The sequence below is a fragment of the Canis lupus genome, chromosome 11 (assembly GCF_003254725.2).
Source record: "Canis lupus dingo isolate Sandy chromosome 11, ASM325472v2, whole genome shotgun sequence".
NCBI lineage: Eukaryota > Metazoa > Chordata > Mammalia > Carnivora > Canidae > Canis > Canis lupus.
In genome coordinates this window covers 17,725,684-17,745,661 of record NC_064253.1, presented here as the reverse complement: position 1 = coordinate 17,745,661, position 19,978 = coordinate 17,725,684, and the positions used below count along the sequence as shown (strand labels likewise).

At 34.2% G+C, this 19,978-nt stretch overlaps 1 protein-coding gene across 1 annotated transcript in view; it reads right to left on the bottom strand.

The window, feature by feature from the left end:
- Positions 1-19,978, bottom strand: part of ADAMTS19 (ADAM metallopeptidase with thrombospondin type 1 motif 19) — a 228,433-nt gene that overhangs the window by 46,788 nt on the left and 161,667 nt on the right. Inside the window, exon 16 of the mRNA XM_049091890.1 lies at positions 13,995-14,075. Within this exon, the coding sequence (XP_048947847.1) occupies positions 13,995-14,075 (81 nt within the window). The remainder of the gene's footprint in view (positions 1-13,994; positions 14,076-19,978) is intronic.

Sequence of the window (19,978 nt, the reverse complement as noted above, 5' to 3'; positions counted from 1 at the left end):
TTTTCAGATTTATGAGAAACATATAAGTATTCATTTTAGCTTGAATTTTAAATTTGAAGGGGATATATGCTGACAGAAAACCTAACACGTTGCAAATAGCTATTATCATCTACAAATGGATATACTTCAGATAATGCTAAACTGATTAAAGCAGTGATTTTGCCTAAGAGGTAAAATATTTCCTTGTATTTCTCTAAAACCTATTAAGTATTTTAAGAAGTCTTTTTGGCCTAGATTTGTAGCCACGGCCTGTATAATTCCATATTTTTTCTGTATTTCAACATATATTCAGGACACAATTATAAAGGCATATTTCCTGGAACTCTCTAATAAAAATGCCTTTAAGAAACCTTCTGGGGATGGCTATTGTCTAATGTTTAGACTCAATTGATATTTCTGGAATTCACTATCTCCCACAAAATAGCACATACATATGTACCTGAAAACCCACATAATTTATAAGCTTAATAGCATATGAAGAATCAATACACTAAGTATGTGATTTTCCTTGTTCTATGTTTTTGTTTTTAATTCATTATCTTAAAAAATGTGTTTTTAGAAAACCTATTTCTGGCCATACCTTACTAAGTGGAACTGTACTATCTCTCCCACTTTGAACAATGAGAAAACTGAACAGTGTATGAAGCAACTGTTTTCAGACACTGGACAATGGCAAGAGAGAATACAGGTCCCTAAGAGAAGGAGGACAAATGTGAGCTCTAAAATTGCTTGACTTCCTGCCTGAAGATATTTACCAGACCAAAACACAGGCAGGGGAAACTCAAGCAGAGCACAGATAATGGGAGCTTCAGTAAGATGACGACACAGAAAACTGAGTTCAAATTGGCTGAGGCATCTGGAATCTATTTTATGGAGTACTGGAGAAGAGACAGCTGCACAGAGACAGGCTCTAAAAATCTGTAAAGGGGTTCCTTTGAGCCTGTGGCTAAATATCAAGGTGCAAAAAAGTGTGGTGAGATTTTTCAAGACTGAGAAAAGAGTAACTCCACAGGGCCTGGAAACTATACAATTCCTGGAGCTCATGGAGGGTTGGAAGACAGATGAGTTCTATGCAATCAGAGTGGATAGATCCTACTGAATAGGATGACTCACTTTAAAGGAAAATGATTACAATCCTTTCTGGTGATTAAGGCATATATGAAAATAAAGTGATTATATGAAATGTAGAAATAAAACGCATAATAGTACAAAGGAGGGGAAGCAGATTAAGGGAAATACACTTTTAAGTAACTTATATTACATATAAAGTAGTATCCTATAAATTTGAAAGAAGACAGTAATAAGTTAAAAATACATACTGTAAATCCTAAAGTGACCATAAAGATATAAAACAAGATCTATATACAGCAAATATACAAAAAAAAAGAGATTAAGTGGAATGCTAAACAACAACAACAACAACAACAACAACAAAACCCTCAAAAAACCACCTCAGTCCTAAAGAAGACAGAGACAGAAGGAAAAAAGCATAAAAAGGAATGGAAAACAGAAAATAATATATCCATAATTATATTATGTTTAAATGCATTAAGGATATTGGTTATAAGACAGAGACAATTAGGCCAGAGGGGTAAAAAGATCCCACTCTATTCAATTTAGAAGAATGCCCTTAAAAAATTAAATATAAGTAGATTAAGCCTAAAAGGATGTGAAAAATTAAGCATGAGACACTAACCATAAAAAGGATGTATTGGCTGTATTAGTATCAGATAGCATGGACTGCAGGGCAATGAATATTTCTAGAGATAAAAAGAGCATTTTTAAAACTGTCATTTAAATTTTAATTACTTTAAATGTAAAATTCTGAAAGACATTTAAGACTTATTAAGTAAACCATACAATCCTAAGTGTGTAGCAGAGCTTCAAAATGCATGAAGCAAAACTGATTTAATTGAAAGAAGACATGGAAAAATCCACAATTTCAGTTGGAGATTTCAATAGTTTTCTTTCCCTCATTTATAAAGCAAGAAAAAAATCAGTAAGAATACAGAAAATGTAAACCAAATGGAGCAAAGTGATTTAGAGAAGAGTCAGCAATTGAAGAATATAGCTTTTTAAAGTATAAATGGAGCATGAACCAACACGGGCCATGGACCATGAATCACGTCTCAACAGAAATCGCACTCAGCATACCCTCTTACTATACAGATTGAAACTACACATCAATAACAAAATATCTGTTAAAAAATCTATAAATATTTGGAAAATTGGAAATTAAACAATACATTTATAAATAACCCATGGGTCAAAGTAAAAAAATACAATGGTAATCTGAAAATATTTTAAATTAAAATCACAGTATCTATAAATTGTGACATACAGCTAAAGAAGCTTTTTTTTTTAAAGAAGCTTTTTGATGGATAAATTGTGATATTAGCAAAGAAGAGAGAACTAAAATCAATTATCTGAGTTTCCACTTTAAAATGGTATAGGAGAGTAACTCAAATCTAAAGTAAGTAGGAAGAAAAAGAAAGCACAGAAGTCAATTAAATAGAAAGTTGAATAACAACAAAGGCAATCAATGACATCAAAAGTTGGTTATTTCAAAAGATCAAAAACTGATAAAAGACTCGTTTGACTAAATAAAAAAGAAAGACACAAATTAACAACATGGGAAATGAGTGAAGGAATACTGCTATACTGTTAAAGACATTGTAGTATAATATTTGATAAGGTAAAGGAAATGGGGTTAGTTCTTTGAAGACATCAATTACCAAATCTGACCAAAGAAGAAACCACCTGGGCATATACTTACATACATGAGTGCGTACACATGCATATGCACACACACATATATAAAGAAATTAAATTGGGATTTAAAAACTTCCCACAAAGAAAATACCAACATTCAAACATTTAAGAAAAAATACCATCAATTTTAACAAAATATATTATAAAATAGAAGAGGAAGGGCTCAGAGTTCTTTAAATGTACTAACAATAACTTTTTCTTAAGATAGATGAGATAAATACAAATACCTATATTTTATTGTTTCCTTTATTAAGTAACACTTTGATTCAGAATATGTATTTGTATCTATCAGGAAAAATACATTTTCATATATTTTAGAGACATATTTTTTAAAAAGGTAAGTTTTTTTGCAAATATTTTTCTGACATTATGACTTGCCTGTTTTCTTAATGGTGCCATTTAATGAATAGTAGTTTCACTTTCAATAAAATCAAACACATTCATTTTGGGGTGAAGGGGTTGGTATTTTTGCACATCTGTTGTAAAGAAATCTTTGCTAGTCCCAATGTCTTGTAAGTTTTCTCTCTTTTTAAAGATTTTATTTACTTATTTGAGAGAGAAAGGGAGAGAGAGCGAGAACTCATGTGAGCAGTGGTGGGGAGAGGCAGAGATAAACAGAGAAAGAGAGAGAGAAACTCAGACAGATTCCTTACGGAGCCTGGATCCCAAAACCTGAGATCATGACCTGAGCCCAAACCAAGAGTTCCATGCCCTCTATCTACTGACTGGGCCACGCAGGCAACTCTCTCTTGTGTTTTTTGCTAGAAGTTTTAGAGTTTTAGCTTCTGTGTGTAGATCAGAAGTTCAGTTTTTGCCCCTCACATAAATACTCAATTATTCCAGCATTATTTTTTTTAAAGAATATCTTTTTTCTTCTGCATTACTTCAACACTGGTTGGAAGTCAGTTCACACCCACATTTGTGTTTAATTTCACTATGACAATAAATTTGTCAATTTTTGTCAATTTTTGCTTAAAAGCTTTCAAGCTATATTCCCGGATTCATATAATTTTAAAATTATAATGTCTTCATGATGAATTAAATTCTTTTATAATTATTCTGTGACTTCTTTTTATCTCAAACAATGCATTTTCCTGTAAAGTGAATTCTAACTTATATTACTATGGCTCTATCAGTATTTTTTCGGTTTGCACTTTTTCTAGTATAGTTTTCTGTTCATTGATTTTCAGGTTTTGCGAATCTTACATGAATACCATATATCTGGCTTATTTTAAAATCCAGTCTAGTAATTTTTTTTTTTTAACTGGAGATTTCAGTTTTTAAATGCTGAAGATTGCTGGTATGTTTTATCTATGCCATCTTATTTTGCACTTTCTTTTTTCCTTTTTGCTGTATTTTCTGTTATTTTTCTCCTATCTTGTATTCTATTAAGTTTTTAAAAATAAAATATGTTTTTAGTCAATTTTGTTTATTCTTGTTTTTAAATCCCTTTTTTATACTTCAAAACAATTAACTATAATATTTTTGTATATCCTGTATGTGATACAAATATATATCCGATTTGGTCTATTCCTTTGCCGCCTGGTTTGAAGGTACAATACTTCAAAAAGGACCTGTATTTGCATATGCCAGCCACCTTAGTAACTTAATTAAAATGAATGTCTTGGAGTTTTGGACTTCACTGTTGGCTCAACTGGTGCTGCAAATCCATAGAGCATTTGCTTTGGGTTAGGAATCTTCATGGAAGTTCATTTCCTACTTCCACCTCCTACCCAAGTTAAGACAGACACATTTCCTTTCATTCTCCTTTTATGGTGCAAATGCATTTCTGTATCTCCTTAACACAGAGCTTGTAGTCCTTTGGGGCCCTGCTTTATGTAGGTGTCTCCTGTTCCAGCCTTTACGTTATAAAACCTCAGGCTTTGTTTTCTGTCTACAGCATGCCATGGTGCTCAAAATCTAAATTGCTCACTACCATTAAGCATAATTGAGGTTGTGGTCAGCTTAATACTCTGACTTCCTGTTCTTTGTTTTTGGCATGTGAGGGTTCCTTAATTTCTTTCCAGCTTAGAGGTAACCTTAAAATGTGCTTTTTTCTCTCCTTTTGTAATTTGCTCAACATTTTAAATTGTTTTTAGCTAAAAGTTTTTCCATAGTGGTTTGCACGCAAAACTGCAGGGATGGTAAGTGGATCCAATGACCTTTTTTAGACTTTTATAAGTTGGGGCACCTGTGGCTCCGTGGTTGAATGTCTGCCTTTGGCTCAGGTTGTGATCCCAGGTCCTGGAATCGAGTTCTACATCGGGTTCCCCACAGGGAGCCTGCTTCTGTCTCTGCCTCTCTCATGAATAAATAAAGTGTTAGGAAAAAAAAAGACTTTTAAAAGTCATAAGCTACAGTGATTTTGTGAATATATTATATATATGGTCCATCTGAACTACTGTCCATTTTAAACCTTGTCATTAATTATTAACAAAATAATTGAGCAATGATATTAAAAATGCAGATAATAATTATGCATGGGAATACAATGCAAACAGTAATGAAAAACAATAATTGCAATGGGAGAGAATTAACTGTCTCCTTTGAGATAATAGATAGTTTTAGGTAGACAAGTTAATTTGTTAAATAATGATCAGTTTGTCAGGAAATGATTCATGTTCCTAATGGTATTTCAGGTAAAGATTTTCAATAACTTCCTTCCAATACCCAAAGAAGCCTTTAGGAAATGTGTTTTATGATATGAATTCTCTATAATAGGCTTCAAATCTAAGATTTTAGGCTTAAAATTTTCCCTCCCAAACTTCCCCCCCACCCCCATTTATGTGTGCTATCTCAGTAAATGCCATCACTATTTGCCCAGCTGTTTAACCCAGAAGTCTGGAAGACATCCTTGAATCTTCAATGTCTATCAACATATCCATTTGCAATAAGCTTCATGAATTCAACTTCTTCAATTTCCCTAGAAGCCACTGGGTTCTTGCATTTTCATTCTTTGATAGGATTATGCAACTGGTCACTTTGTCTTCATTCTTGCACCCTTCCCCTAATTTAACAAGATGACTGTGATTTCTTCAGTTAAGAAGAAAACTTAGTGGGTTCTTGAATAAACATGATAACATATTATATTTTCAACCCTAATCTCTAGAGTAGTATTCAGAGTGTTTAAGAGCACTCAAGCTCTTTCCTTATGAAGAAAAAGACCTAGTAACTTGTAATTAAAAAATTACCTAGTAACTTGTAATTAAATTACCTAGTAACTTATAATTAAAAATTAAAAAAAAAAAAAAAAGACCTGGTAACGTCCAATTCTAAGTACAAGGAAAACTGACAGTAATGAGGCCAGGCTAACACAGACACGTGATTCCATTTTAATTTGAATGTTCTATTCATAACAAAAAGTAGTTGGAGATTTATGTTTAGAGATGCACATCAGGGAAAGAAAATGGAATCTGGCAGCCCCAGTGGTAGTGACTGGAGAAGAAAACTGTCATTTCATGATTTGTATTTCCCTGAATTAACTCTATAGAGTTGATCTTATTAATTAAGAAAAGGGAGAAAGGAGGGAGTCTGAGGGCAAGCTCAAGGAAAATGTGTTCATATATGAACTTTATATACATACTTTAAAATCAAAGGTATGATATGAGAGACAATGAATAAAAAAGAAAACTTAAAAGCAGACAGTAGGAACCAGATACAATGGCCACACTGCTTGGTCTTAAGTCCAAGATCACAGTTTTTTTTAGGTGTATGATCTTGGGAAAGAAACTTAAAACTCTCTTGTCCTCTAGTCTCTGATTTAAAAAATAAACTAGTGGTGCCTACTTCATAGAGATGTGAATGTTTCTTTAACAGATATATTTAATGAACTGGCCCAAACTAATTACTATACAAGTATGAACCATCTTTTCTTAATCAAAATTCAGTCATAAAAAGACTTATTTTTTTCTGTGTGCCAGAGTCTCCTTTAGTTATTGAAGGTGAAGCTCTGAGCCTTCAGAATTAACAATGGAGATACACAATACAAAAGCACACATGTGAACAGGTAAGAAAATTCAGATGGTGATGTTGATAAATGCTGTAAAGGAAATAAAGCAGGACAGGGCTGCAGAGACTGGCTTGGTTATGGGTCACAGTGGTTATGGAGAGAAAGTGATACTTTTGAGCAACTGATAAGACCCAATGATGCATTAAAGTGGTAAAGGCAGTCATCAAGCAGCACTAGTGCTGGTATAAACTACTGTATAGAAATCAGTGACTGTGGTAGGATAAAGAACGGCTCCAAGAAGATATCCATGTCCTATAAGATAGATATCACACAAAGTATCTTCTCTGACTACAAACGGCTGAAGTTAGATTAGAGATCCATAACAAGGAAAACTGGAAAATTCATAAATGTAGCCATGGATCAATGAGAAATTATAAGGGAAGTGGATATGAAAACCCAACATAGCAAAATGTAGAGGACACAACAAAAGCAGTGTGATGGGGAAATTTATAGCAACAAACACATTAAAAGAGAAGAAAGATTCTGGGCAGCTGGGAGGTTCATTAAGTGTCTAACTCTTCATTTTGGTTCAGGTCATGATCTCAGGGTTGTGAGATGGAGCCCCAAGTCGGGCTCCATGCAGAGTGGAGCTTGTTTAATCTCTTTCTCTCTCTCTCTCTCTCTCTCTCTCTCTCTCGCACTCTGCCCCTATCTCCCTACATGTGTTCTCTCTCTCTTTCCCCTTCTCTCAAAAAAAATAAATAAATAAATAAAAGAACAAACATCTCAAATTAACAACCTAACTTTACAACTTAAGAAACTAGAAAAAGAACAAACTAAACCCAAAGCTACCAGAAGGAAGAAAATAATAAAGATTAGAGTAGAGATAAATGAAATAGAGAATAGAAAAATAATAGAGAAAAATCAACAAAACTGGAAGTTGGTTTTTTGAAAAGATTAACAAAAACAATAAAACTTTAGCTGTATTGACTAAGAAAGAAAAAAAAAGAGACAACTAAGAAGTCAGGAATGAAAGTGGGGACATTACAGCTGATGCTGCAGAAATAAAACGATTATAAGAAAGTTATTATAAACAATCCTCATACCAGTCAGAATGGCTAGTATCAAACAGACAAGAAATAAGAAACTTTGGCAAGGATGTGGAAAAAAGGAACCCTCATGCACTACTGGTGGGAGTGTAAACTGGTGCAGCCCTTCTGGAAAATAGTATACAGATTCCCTAAAAAATTAAAAATAGAAATTCCATATGATCCAGTAATGCTACCTTTGGGTATTTACCCAAAGAAAACGAAAACACTAATTAAAAAAGACATCTGCACCCCTATGTTTATTGCAGCATTATTTACAATAATCAGGATATGGAAGTAATCTAAGTGTCCATCAATTGATAAATGGGTAAAGAAGATATGGTGTGTGTGTGTATGGTTGTATGTGTGTATATATATGTATATATAATGTATATGTATAAATACACACACATAACAGAATATTACCCATGAAAAAGAATGAGTTCTTGTCATTTTTGACAACAGTACCCAGATGGTATTATGCAGAGTGAAATAAGTCAGACAAGGAAAGACAATGTGATTTCATTTATATGTGGAGTTTAAAACAAACAAAAAGAAACAAACATCTGCATAAATACAGAGAACAAACTGCTGGCTGTGGGTGGTGGAGGAATGGGCAAAATAGGTGAAGGGGATTAAGAGGTACCAACTTCCAGTTATAAAATAAGTAAATTATGGGAATCGAAAGTACGGCATGGGGAAAAAAGTCAATTATATTAAAAAGACATTGTATGGTAACAGATGGCAACTACATTTGTCATGGTGAGCATTCTGCAATGTATAAAACTGCTGAATCACTATACTGTGCACCTGAAACTAATAGAACATTGTACATCAACTGTATTTCAATAAAAATTTTAAATTTTTGTATGCTAACAAATTAGATAAATGAAATGTACAAATTCCTAGAAACACAAAACTTACCAAGAGTGAATCACAAAGAAAAAGAAATCCTAAAAGTATCTAGAATTAGTAAGAACATTGATTCAGTAATCAAAAATATCCCCCAAAAGAAAAGTGCTGGATGTTATGGCTTCATTGGTAAATTCTATGAAACATTTAAGGAACTAACATCAATCCTCATATTTTCCAAAGAAGTGAATTGGAGGGAAGATTCCTAACTCACAGTATGAGGCTTAATTCATTCTTTGCTACCAAAGTTAGACAAAAACACAAAAACAAAACTAGAAATCGGGGAATCCCTGGGTGGCTCAGCGGTTTAGTGCCTGCCTTTGGCCCAGGGCGTGATCCTGGAGTCCCGGGATCGAGTCCCACATCGGGCTCCCTGCATGGAGCCTGCTTCTCCCTCTGCCTGTGTCTCTGCCTCTCTCTCTATGTGTCTTTCATGAATAAATAAATAAATAAAATCTTAAAAAAAATAAAAATAAAAGTAGAAATCAATTTCCCTTAAGAATACTGATGCAAAAAAAAAAAAAAAAAAAAGAATACTGATGCAGGGACGCCTGGGTGGCTCAGCAGTCGAGCATCTGCCTTTGGCTCAGGGTGTATTCTGGAGTCTGGGGATCGAGTCCCACATGGGGCTCTCCTCATGGAGTCTGCCTCTCCTCCCTCTGCCTATGCCTTCACCTCTCTCTCATTGTGTCTCTCATGAATAAATAAATAAAATCTTAAAAAAGAAGAACACTGATGCAAAAATTCTCAACCATATACCATCAAACAGAATTCACAAGCATAAAAGGCATTCAAACCGGAGAGGAAGAAATACAATTATTTCTCATCACAGATGATACGATCTTCTATGTAGAAAACCTTAATGATTTTACACACATGTACAAAATAGTCTGTTTTAAAAGTAGCAGGATACAAAGCCAACACACAGAAAAGCAGTTGCATTTTTACAAATTAGCAATGAACAATCTGAAAAGGAAATTAAGAAAGCAATCTATGTACAATAGTATCAAGAATAATTAACTCAACTAAGGGGGTGAAAGACTTATACAATTAAAACCAGAAGACACTGCTGAAAGAAATTAAAGAATACATAAATAAATGGAAACAAATCCCAGGTTCATAATTGGAAGACTTTGTACTATTAAGATGTCAATATTATCAAAGTGGCCTACAAATTCAATGCAATCCTTACCAAAATTCCAATGGCCTTTTTTTACAGAAGTAATAAAACCTATTCTAAAATTCATATGGAATCTCAAGTAACCCTGAATAGCCAAAACAAACTGGAAAAAGAGAAACAAAGCTGGAGACTCACACTTCTTGATCTAAAAACTTAGTAGAAAGCTACAGTAATCAAAACAGTGTGCTGCTAACATAAAAACAGACATATAGACAAATGGAATAGATAGAGACCTCAGAAATATACCTTTGCATATGTAGCCAAGTGATTTTCTATAAGAGTGCCAAGATCATTCAACAGACAAAGAGAAGTCCTTCTACTAGAGGTAGTGAGAAAACTAAGCATCCACATGTAGAAAAATGAAGTTGTACACTTGACTAACACCACCTACAAAAATTAACTCAAAATAGATTAAAGACCTAAATGTAAGACCTAAAACCATAAAAGTCTTAGAAGCAAACATAAAGCAAAAGCTTTACAATATTAAATTTAGCAGTGACTCCTTGTATATTGCAGCAAAGGCACAGGTAATAGAAGAAGAACAGACATACTTCATGAAAATTAAAAACTTTTGTGTATTAAAAGACACCACTAACAGAATAGGAGAAAATATTTGTAAATCATATATCTCATAAGGGGTTAATATCCAGAATATATAGTGACCTCCTAAAACTCATCATCATCAACAATGAATCAAACCAACAACCTATTTCAAAAATGGATGAGGAACTTGAATAGACATTTCTTCAAAGATGTATCAATAGCCAAAAAGCACATGAAGAGATTTTCAACATAACTAATCATTTGGGAAGTGCAAATCAAAACCACATGCAATATCACATCATACCCATTAGGATGGCTATTGCCAAAAGAGAAAACAAGAGTTGTTAAGAATATACAGAAACTGGAACTCTTGCACAATATTGGTGGGAATGGAAACTAGTGCAGAACTGTGGGAAAGGGTGTGGCAATTCCTAAAACAATTAGATATAGAACTGCCATAAGATACAGCAATTCTACTTCTGGAAATATACTCAAAAGAATGAAAAGTGGGATCTTGAAGAGATATTTGCATGCTCATGTTCACAGTAGCATTATTCACAATAGCTAACACATGGAAGCAACCCAAGTATCCACAGATGAACGAATGGATAAGCCATATGTCGTATATGCATACAATGAAATACCATCTGGCCTTTAAAAGGAAGGAAATATTGACACATGCAACAGCATGATTAAATCTTAAGAACATTATCCTAAGTGATATAATATAATCACAAAAGAAAGTTACTTTATGATTCCACATAAAGAGAATATGATTCCACATAGGCAGAGTGGTCAAATTCATGAAGACAGAAAGCATAATGGTGGTGATTACTGGGGGATAGGAGGCAAGGGCAATGGAGAATTACTGTTAATGGGCACAGAGCTTCTTTTTCACAAGATGAGAACAATTCTAGAGATGGATGATGGTGGTGGTTGCAAAACAGTGATGTACTCAAACCCACTGAAATATACATTTAACATAGTTAAGATAGTAAATTTTATGGGTATTTTACCATAATTAAAAAAAAACAAGTGATATTAAGGGGAAAAAAACAGAATCAATTTCTGAATCCATGGAACTTATGAATGTTAACTTATATGGCAAATAAAAAAATAACATTGCAGATGAGATTCAGGATTGTGACATGGGGAGGTGATTCTGGATTGCTCAAGTGCATCTGAAATACAATCACATATATCCTTATAAGAGGTAGGAGATGGGGTTTTGAAGGTAGGTAAAAAGAATTCAATGACATTATGGAGGCAGGTAGACATGGAGGACTGAAGTGGTCACAAGCAAAAGAATGCTGGCAGCCACCAGATGCTGGAGGAGGCGAGGAATGCATGCTCCCCTCTGGTCTCCAGACAGAGCACAGCTTTGCAAATGCCTTGAATTTTGGTCCAGTGAAACGATTTTGGCTTCCAGAACTGTGACAGAATATCTTTCGTTGTTTTAAACCACCAGATATGTGGTACTTGATATAGCAGTCATGAGACTCTAATATAGTGACACAGACTATATAAACAGGGTAAAGTGAAGGAGGAAGAAGTTTCAGCATGGAATGGAATAAAAATTGTTGACTTAGACTTTTCATTTCTGATGTACATGAGAATCAGATAATTTGCATCCAATTAACACGTAAAGCAATGGAGCTGGATGTGATTCCCTAGGGAGACAGTACAGCAAGGGAGAGGGAAGGGCACAGGCTTGAAATTCACAGTATGGGAACATATGGAAAACACATAGAGGTGGAGAATCCATCAAAAGAGACTAGTAAGGAGCATCCAATGAGGTAGGGAGCCTCACATCTTGTAAGTCAAAAGAAGAAAGTATTTAATGAATTGTGACCATTTGATGTGTCACTATGGAGGGCATTTGCTGACTTTATAGTAACTCCCTTTGTCAGAGTTCCCAGGAGACTGAATTTGTCGAAGGGCCTAGGAATTAAGGTATTAGAGCATGGAGATGTCCCATTTATAAAATTGGCTGGTTTTTCAGTCACATTTGTTAAGTTACTAAAAATCATAGTACAATGTAGAGTTTTATAGAACATGAGAACATTCCATTTGAAACATCTATATTCCTTTCCAGCTTGGGAAAAAGAAAACATATTCCCAAGTGTAAGAGCCAATTGTTGGCTATTGAACAAATGTCCTGAAATTGTCTAGGTTTTGCAAAGTATCTCCAAAAACCGGGTATTAGTTTAATCTCAAATTGGATATCTGCGATGATTAACTTGTACTTAAAATGCATTTAAAAACCTAGCAGGTAAAAGTAGATGAAATTGGTAATTAGTAATAACAAACAAATGAATGTGTCACATGACAAAGGATTTCTTTTGCTGTCCCCTTTCCTCATATTTTCCTACTCCTAGAAAGCAAACCCTAATAAGAAAAATAACCCAGTCCAAGAGTAGACTATTTTTAATATTGCAAAGTAGAAACAATCATGTAATATTGGGTTATTTTCCATGTACAAAGTGTTTCCCCTTGGGATATTATTTCCTTTGAGAAAGAATAATGAGAACAGTATTTCTGTTAAGAAAAAAAAAGACATGAAGGCTTTCTTTAAAGACAATATAAATGCAATGTTTAAATTCTGGGAGAATCTTTTCTCTTTTATCTGACCTAATCACATTAGATCCCTTTATCCGGGGATGCCATGACTAGAGACGATCATTTCACATGACTTAATTGCATTATAATTTTGATATATAAACAGTATGTATTTTGGCAACTGTTTTCTTTTATATATTTAAAATTGCTAATTGGCTTAATTGAAACAACCAAGACAATTCTTTTCACATGCAATTTTTTTTAATTTTTTTTTTTTATGACAGAGAGAGAGAGAGAGAGAGAGAGAGAGACATAGGCAGAGGGAGAAGCAGGCTCCATGCAGCGGGAGCCTGATGTGGGATTGGATCCCGGGTCTCCAGGATCGCGCCCTGGGCCAAAGGCAGGCGCGAAACCGCTGCGCCACCCAGGGATCCCTCCACATGCAATATTTAAAAATTTAAAATACTCTCTTCATAGATGAAAATACCTGAAGTGAGGCAAGAGACAGCATCATTTCCCATTGAAATATTAAGTCCATTCAGTATATCAGAATTTAAGAATCCCACAAGACTTTCTATTTCTAAAGTAATTATATATATATATACACACACATATGTGCATTTGCACATGCAATAAATATGAATATGTATTTATATATGTGTATGTATACATGAAATAAATATATTTATGAAAGAGATATGTGCATATATATTTAAATCATCCAATGAGTGTTGTGGTTTTTGTTTTTTTTTAAACATGGACTGACATGTGGAAATAATTTATACTCTCCCAAAAACATAGACAACCAGATTGCTTTTGCTCTGGTAAGTCCCCAGGAGAGAAGGAAAGAAATTCCTACTTGATATGACAAGAGGTGCTTCCTGGGAAATTCAAACATGTAACTAGAAACAGATTGATGTCCTCCTCATCATAGAACTGTCAGGGCAGGGAGAGTGGGGCTCGTACTTGGATTGGCTCTGTGTCAGGTTACCTAAATAGCTATGTGCCGGCTTTTCCTCCACAACTTTGATTCTTCTTGCTCCAGCAGGTATCACCAGCACTTCTACATAACCTGTAAAAGTCAATAAAACATGAAATAAATCATGAGTTCTTTTAAGATCTCTTTACTTAATTGACTTGCCCTCTTTTTTTTCTTTTGGTTTTGGTTTTCGCTATGATATTTCAATACATACACAAAGAAAAAGTTGGATATAAAAGTTGTCATAATTTCAAATGGAGAAGTTTCTTGGAAAGATATTGAGTCTATGGTACTATTAAGGGCAATCAGGTAATTGTGCTATGTAAAAAAAAAAAAGAAAAGCTCACTGATATAAAGTATGAGGGGGGAAAAAAGTACAATGGTACAGCCCATTCAGAAACACAGAAGATCTTGGAACAAAGCAAATAACCTTAGATTTTGTTTATGAAATTCCAACTTTAAGTTAGAATATATGGGGAAGGAGGAAATGCAGCTGGCAGGATCAGGTCCTGGGTGGCTGAATATAGGATAAGAGAGACCACATACTCCCTTAGAAAATTTTTTTTTTTTTTTTCTCCCTTAGAAAATTAACAAAGGGTTTTAAAACTGGGGCTGGAGACAAGTCAGTGTCAGGCCATACCAAGCAATCTGGCATCACCCTGAAAGATGTCAAACAGCTACGAGCAAGACACATTTAAGTGTTTCTTAGGAAAGCTTTTTCAGCAGAGGTTAGGAATGTAATACTCAAAGTGAAGTAAGATGATAAAGTGAGACAGAAGAGAGTTTGCAGAAGAAGTCAAAATTAAGACTTCACTTAGTGCAGAACAGTGATGGAGCAGATACCTAATTATGGATGAATAGCTATAGTTTAAATTATTACATAATAATATTTAATATTCTTAATATTTGAGTAGTTCCATACATCTGATCAAAGTCCAGCTTCAAAGCTAATTTCAAAAAGGCACCATAACCAATCCCAGAGTTGTTATCTGTTATTTGAATTCCCGAAACGGTTTACAATTATTGGTATATACCCAAAGGTAACATATGCTCCACCTGGTGGCAGTGGCTGGAATTTGAGGCATGTGTTCCTCGAATAATAATTTCCATTAGGGAACACTGCTTATCCAGTTTAACCATTTTTAGTAACACCAAACCATATAAATATACTTTGATACATGAACAAAATAGGCAGGAAAATAGAAACAAATGCTCACTGATGATTTATACAGAGAAGTACGGTAAGAATATCTGGGCACTTAATGAGCTCATAATGAAATTGGAAAGACAAGGCAAAAATACCTTATACAATATGAGTTTAAAAAAAATTCCAAAATTATGTAAAAGAGATCAAATGCAAGATGATATGGTTAATTCCCTTCTTAAGAATATAAACCAATGTTTCAATTGCCTTCCTTCCCCAATCACATCATCACTCAAAAGGATTCACTGTTATTTTTAACACACAGAAGTGGGATTTTTTTCTTGTTTTCCTTTTCAATTGTTATATACATTACTCAAGTTTGAGAAACACTGGCATCAGCTGGAATCATTCTGATTCACAGAACATTTCAGAGAGTCAAGGAAAGCTTCACCAGGAAGTAAATAGATAAATTGTCCCTGAAGAATGTACAGGATTTGGATATGTATAGAAAAAGGATGAGTTCACTGAATGAAAAGAAAAGTGAGAGAGTAAGTAATATTTTTGTAGCATATAAATAAAAGAATTCTGTCATAAGAAGAATATGTTAGAATATGTCTTTGTTAAAGAGGGTTTGAATGTATGCCCAAGACATTGAATTGATCCATCTGAAACTAGTGAACATTCTATATAGCAAGGAACTTGGTAATTAGACACTGATTTGGAGAAGCTTTATGTGATAGCGTATGCAGAATGCCTAGCAATATAATTGTGGATAACAGTGTCAGGAGGCTACTGTAAAAGCCCGGGAATATGCTAGATTAAGGAAGAAAATCTAGAGGGCACTGTGGGGAAAAAAAATTCTGAAATTGACAACCAATAGTAAGTGGGGAAATAAACATTGAACACAATGCTTTCTTATTACTTATGTGAGAAGTTTGTAAGAACATGGAAGTCAAGTTTTGGTAGTTATCTGATAAATTCGACTTTGCAATTTGTACTTAATAAAACAGTATAACACCCTAGTAAAAATATCTACCAAGAATTGTGGAACACTTGGAATTCCAGACAAACATCAGGCAAGTGGAATACTTTTGTGAGGCAGTTAACAGCAGTAACGAAAGTAACTGGAGAAAATTGAGAGAAGAGAAGTGAAGGACTCAACCTAAGACAGCCATAGTTTTCAATAAATTGAAAATAAAAAAGAATCCAGAGGAGGAATAATCACAAGAAGGAGATCTGGCTGTTTCTGTGCAGTGGGATCCTTTGGATTGGATTATCTCAAGGGAAGCTGTTGTTCGGCTGTGTTAAAAGCTGTGCAAAAATAAAAAATAAAGGTGACTAAGGAAAACACATAGGCTGTCATAATCAAGGAGTGACTATTAATCTCCGAGCAAAGGAATTTAGTAAAGTATCTGGAGAAGATGTTAAATTTTAGAATGCTAAGAGTAGAGAAAGGGAAGTAGAGGGAGTAACAGTGCATTCCTATCTGGGTTTAGCAGTAAACTCCGAGGTCTGCTGTACATTAGGACAACAGTTATTTCTAAATTGATAGTTCTATCTGGAGCAATTCTCTATTACTCAACTGGAATGGCTTAAAGAACAGATGAGTTAGGCTGAGTTTAAGGAAAGAAGAGAGGAAGAGAAATACTGAGCAGACATTTGAAGAGAGAGAGCAGTGACTGGGGGCCTAGATATCTTCAGTAAATAAGTCATTTAGCACAATTAAGAATGCACTTTTTTTCAAGTTTTTATTTAAATTCTAGTTAGTTAACATATATTTAAATCAGTGAATATAAGAGTGGCTATTGCCGAGTTTACAAGTTGGAATAAAGTCTGTGATGTCAATGTCATAAATTTGATCCTCATATTGAATAATTAGCATTCTTACAGTAACATCCTACTTAATAACCAGAGATCTCAGTCTTAAACAGACCTCTTAAAATGTCAATACCAATCATTATCTTTGTGGTAATAATAACGACAAATGTCATATTTGAACAACTGCTATGTGCAGGACACTAGTGCAGGAAATTTACATAAATAATTCATTTAATTGTAATGATAATATCCAAGGTAGATACTACATTTCTCATTTGATAGATAAGAATATAGGTGGGAAAAAATACCATTTTCAAGACTGCTTTGTCACAGTAATTAGCTGATCACAGCTTTGACCTTAGATCTGTGTGATTCCACTATGCACTTCCAGCTATGACCCACTGCTACTATTTCATAAAATAGAATACATAATACTATAACTCTCCTACAGCTGTGCCAAATATACAAACAAAAAGTCTATGAGCATGTGTTCCTTATACAGGATCAGTATCATCATTTCTTCTACTAAGAATAACACATTTTATGTCCATTTTCTTCCTAGTATATATTGGTAACTATCTAGTTCCACAACCAAATATACAATTTATCTTTTAAAATTCCTCTAAAAATGATCCTGCAGCTAGGCAGTTAAAATGAAAGGCATGATAAATGCACTAAGAAAAAAAACTCCTCAAATTTATTTTCTAGCTCCAACAAAAATGATTTAGCAAACTCTAAATAGAGCACAGGGATTGAAAACATGCACATGTGTCTGCACATGTGTTACTTATACAATATATACAGTGTGCATGGCCAACTGGACCAAATAAGGCTGCAATTCCTTCAAGAAATTCTAGGAAGTCCATAAACTATAAGGATAAAATTGTCTCAAGAGAAATGAACACAACATTCTTGAAGTCACGAGTAGATGAAGTCCATGATATAATTAAGGACTTACACAGATTTTTGCTTTTTAAACTACTAAAAAATAATGTTTCATCATTATTTATGTTAATAAACATTAATGGATCATACACTATGCCGGTCATTGGGAATATGGTGTTAAACAAAAATAGTCCTGAGACTTTTTCCCATTGATCTCAAAGACTAGTGGGGAAAGAAAGACTAGTAAATGTAAACTTAAGAATGTGATTAGAGCCTCACCATATGGATACAAATATGGTGTCACTAAACAAGCTGTTAGTGATGGGAGGTAGAGGTTGTTTAGTGCTCACTGAAGAAGTGACATCTGAACTGAGATCTAAGTGTCATCTAAAAATGAACCAGCAAAGCGAAGACAAAGCTGACAGAACCATATTTTTACATGCAAGGTGCTAGAGGGAGCATGGTTAGTTTGAACTACTGTAGAAATTTGGAAAGGAAAGGCACGTTGATGTGAGATGATGCTAGAGAGACAGGTAGGGATAACACCCCACAGGACAGATATTATGGTCCCAGCTAACAATTCTAGTCTCTTCCCTGAGAGTCATGTGAAATTAGCATAGAATTGGAAGGAAAAAGCAACATTATTAGTCTCCAATATTCCCAGTTTCTTAGGCATCTCAGACATTTTCCAAACAATAGTTTCCATTAACACGAATTACCAATAGCAAATGAACAAATAAACAAAAGTAGACTTCAAAGTGCAATAAAAACAAAGGAGATTTGAAGGAGAAATCTAGGGGGAAATGTACTCACACAACTGCAGTCAGAATGAAAAGCATCACTGATTTTTAAACTGGTATTTCTGTTTTCTATGCTTAGTGGAAAAACAAAGTATCATAATAACTAAATAAAGATGTCAATGCTGAATGTGTATCAGTAATCTTCAGTGAACTGTTTCCATGCATATTAAATAATCATGGAAGAATATTCTTAAAAAATTCTTACATCTTTAAATCTCTTTGGTCTTTCAGACTGCATTTAAACTTCTATACTGTAAACGCTCTTTCACTCCAATCACCCTCCAAAGCTTATTATAGTTGTATTCTTAGTTGAAAGTTTGAGAGGCTATTACAGCTAAGTATGACTTTTCTAAATGAGTTCTGGCAGATTTTGACTTGTAGGACCTGTCACATTTTTCACAGCTTTGGAGGTTGAGATTTTGATCTGCAATTTACCCTGGGCCTCAGTTATTTTTAGGCTTCAAGATCTTCAAGCTCATTTATCTTTTATTCTGCTGGGGTCTAGCAAAAGGTTATATTCAACTTTAGAGGGCTGTATCTAATTTTCTTTTCTGAAGGACTCTTTTATCTAGAATTAACTCTGTTTTCTTGATTATTCAAACGCAAATGGTTGCTCTTTGTATCCAAGCTAAAACATTGTTAAGTCTCAGGTTTTATGATATTTAAATAAGAAAAGAATTTAAAATAGGAAAAAGCTGAGATATATAATATAAGTATACTAATAATGATGAAAATATAATCATAAATACTAAAGATAGCTTAGAAGACATCCAGGTAAAATACAATGTAAATGTCTGTTTACTCCTAGTAAGCTTGAGGAACGCAAGCTTGTGGGTTACTATGTTCCAGTTCAGACACTATCACTTTGTGTTGTGGATCACTTTAAAACTCACACTACATAGATCATTCATGGTCATTTCATTCTCACATCCCCAGAGTACCAGTATTTATAGATGAAGATACAAGAGAGGATTACTTCTCACTATTAATGTATCTGGAATATTGTCCCAGATCTTCTCATTCTCCCTGTTATCATTTCCACTATGCTACACTGCTACAGACTATTTCCAAAATTTTATTCCTTCACACTGAATAAGGACATTAAGAAAAAACCAACTAACGCTGAAAACCTGAAGACTAATGCTCTCAATATAACAGCTCCAGGCTGTTACACATCATTATTCTCTGTTAGACATCATCCTTTGCATTGGAGAATAAGGTCCGTAGAAACCTGGTAACACTAGCCAATGCAAATTAGATTATTCCCTTTCTGCTCCAGTATATGAAATGCATAACAGATGACTTCATATTTACATTAACGGGACGTGGGCTTGTTAGGATCTGTGGCT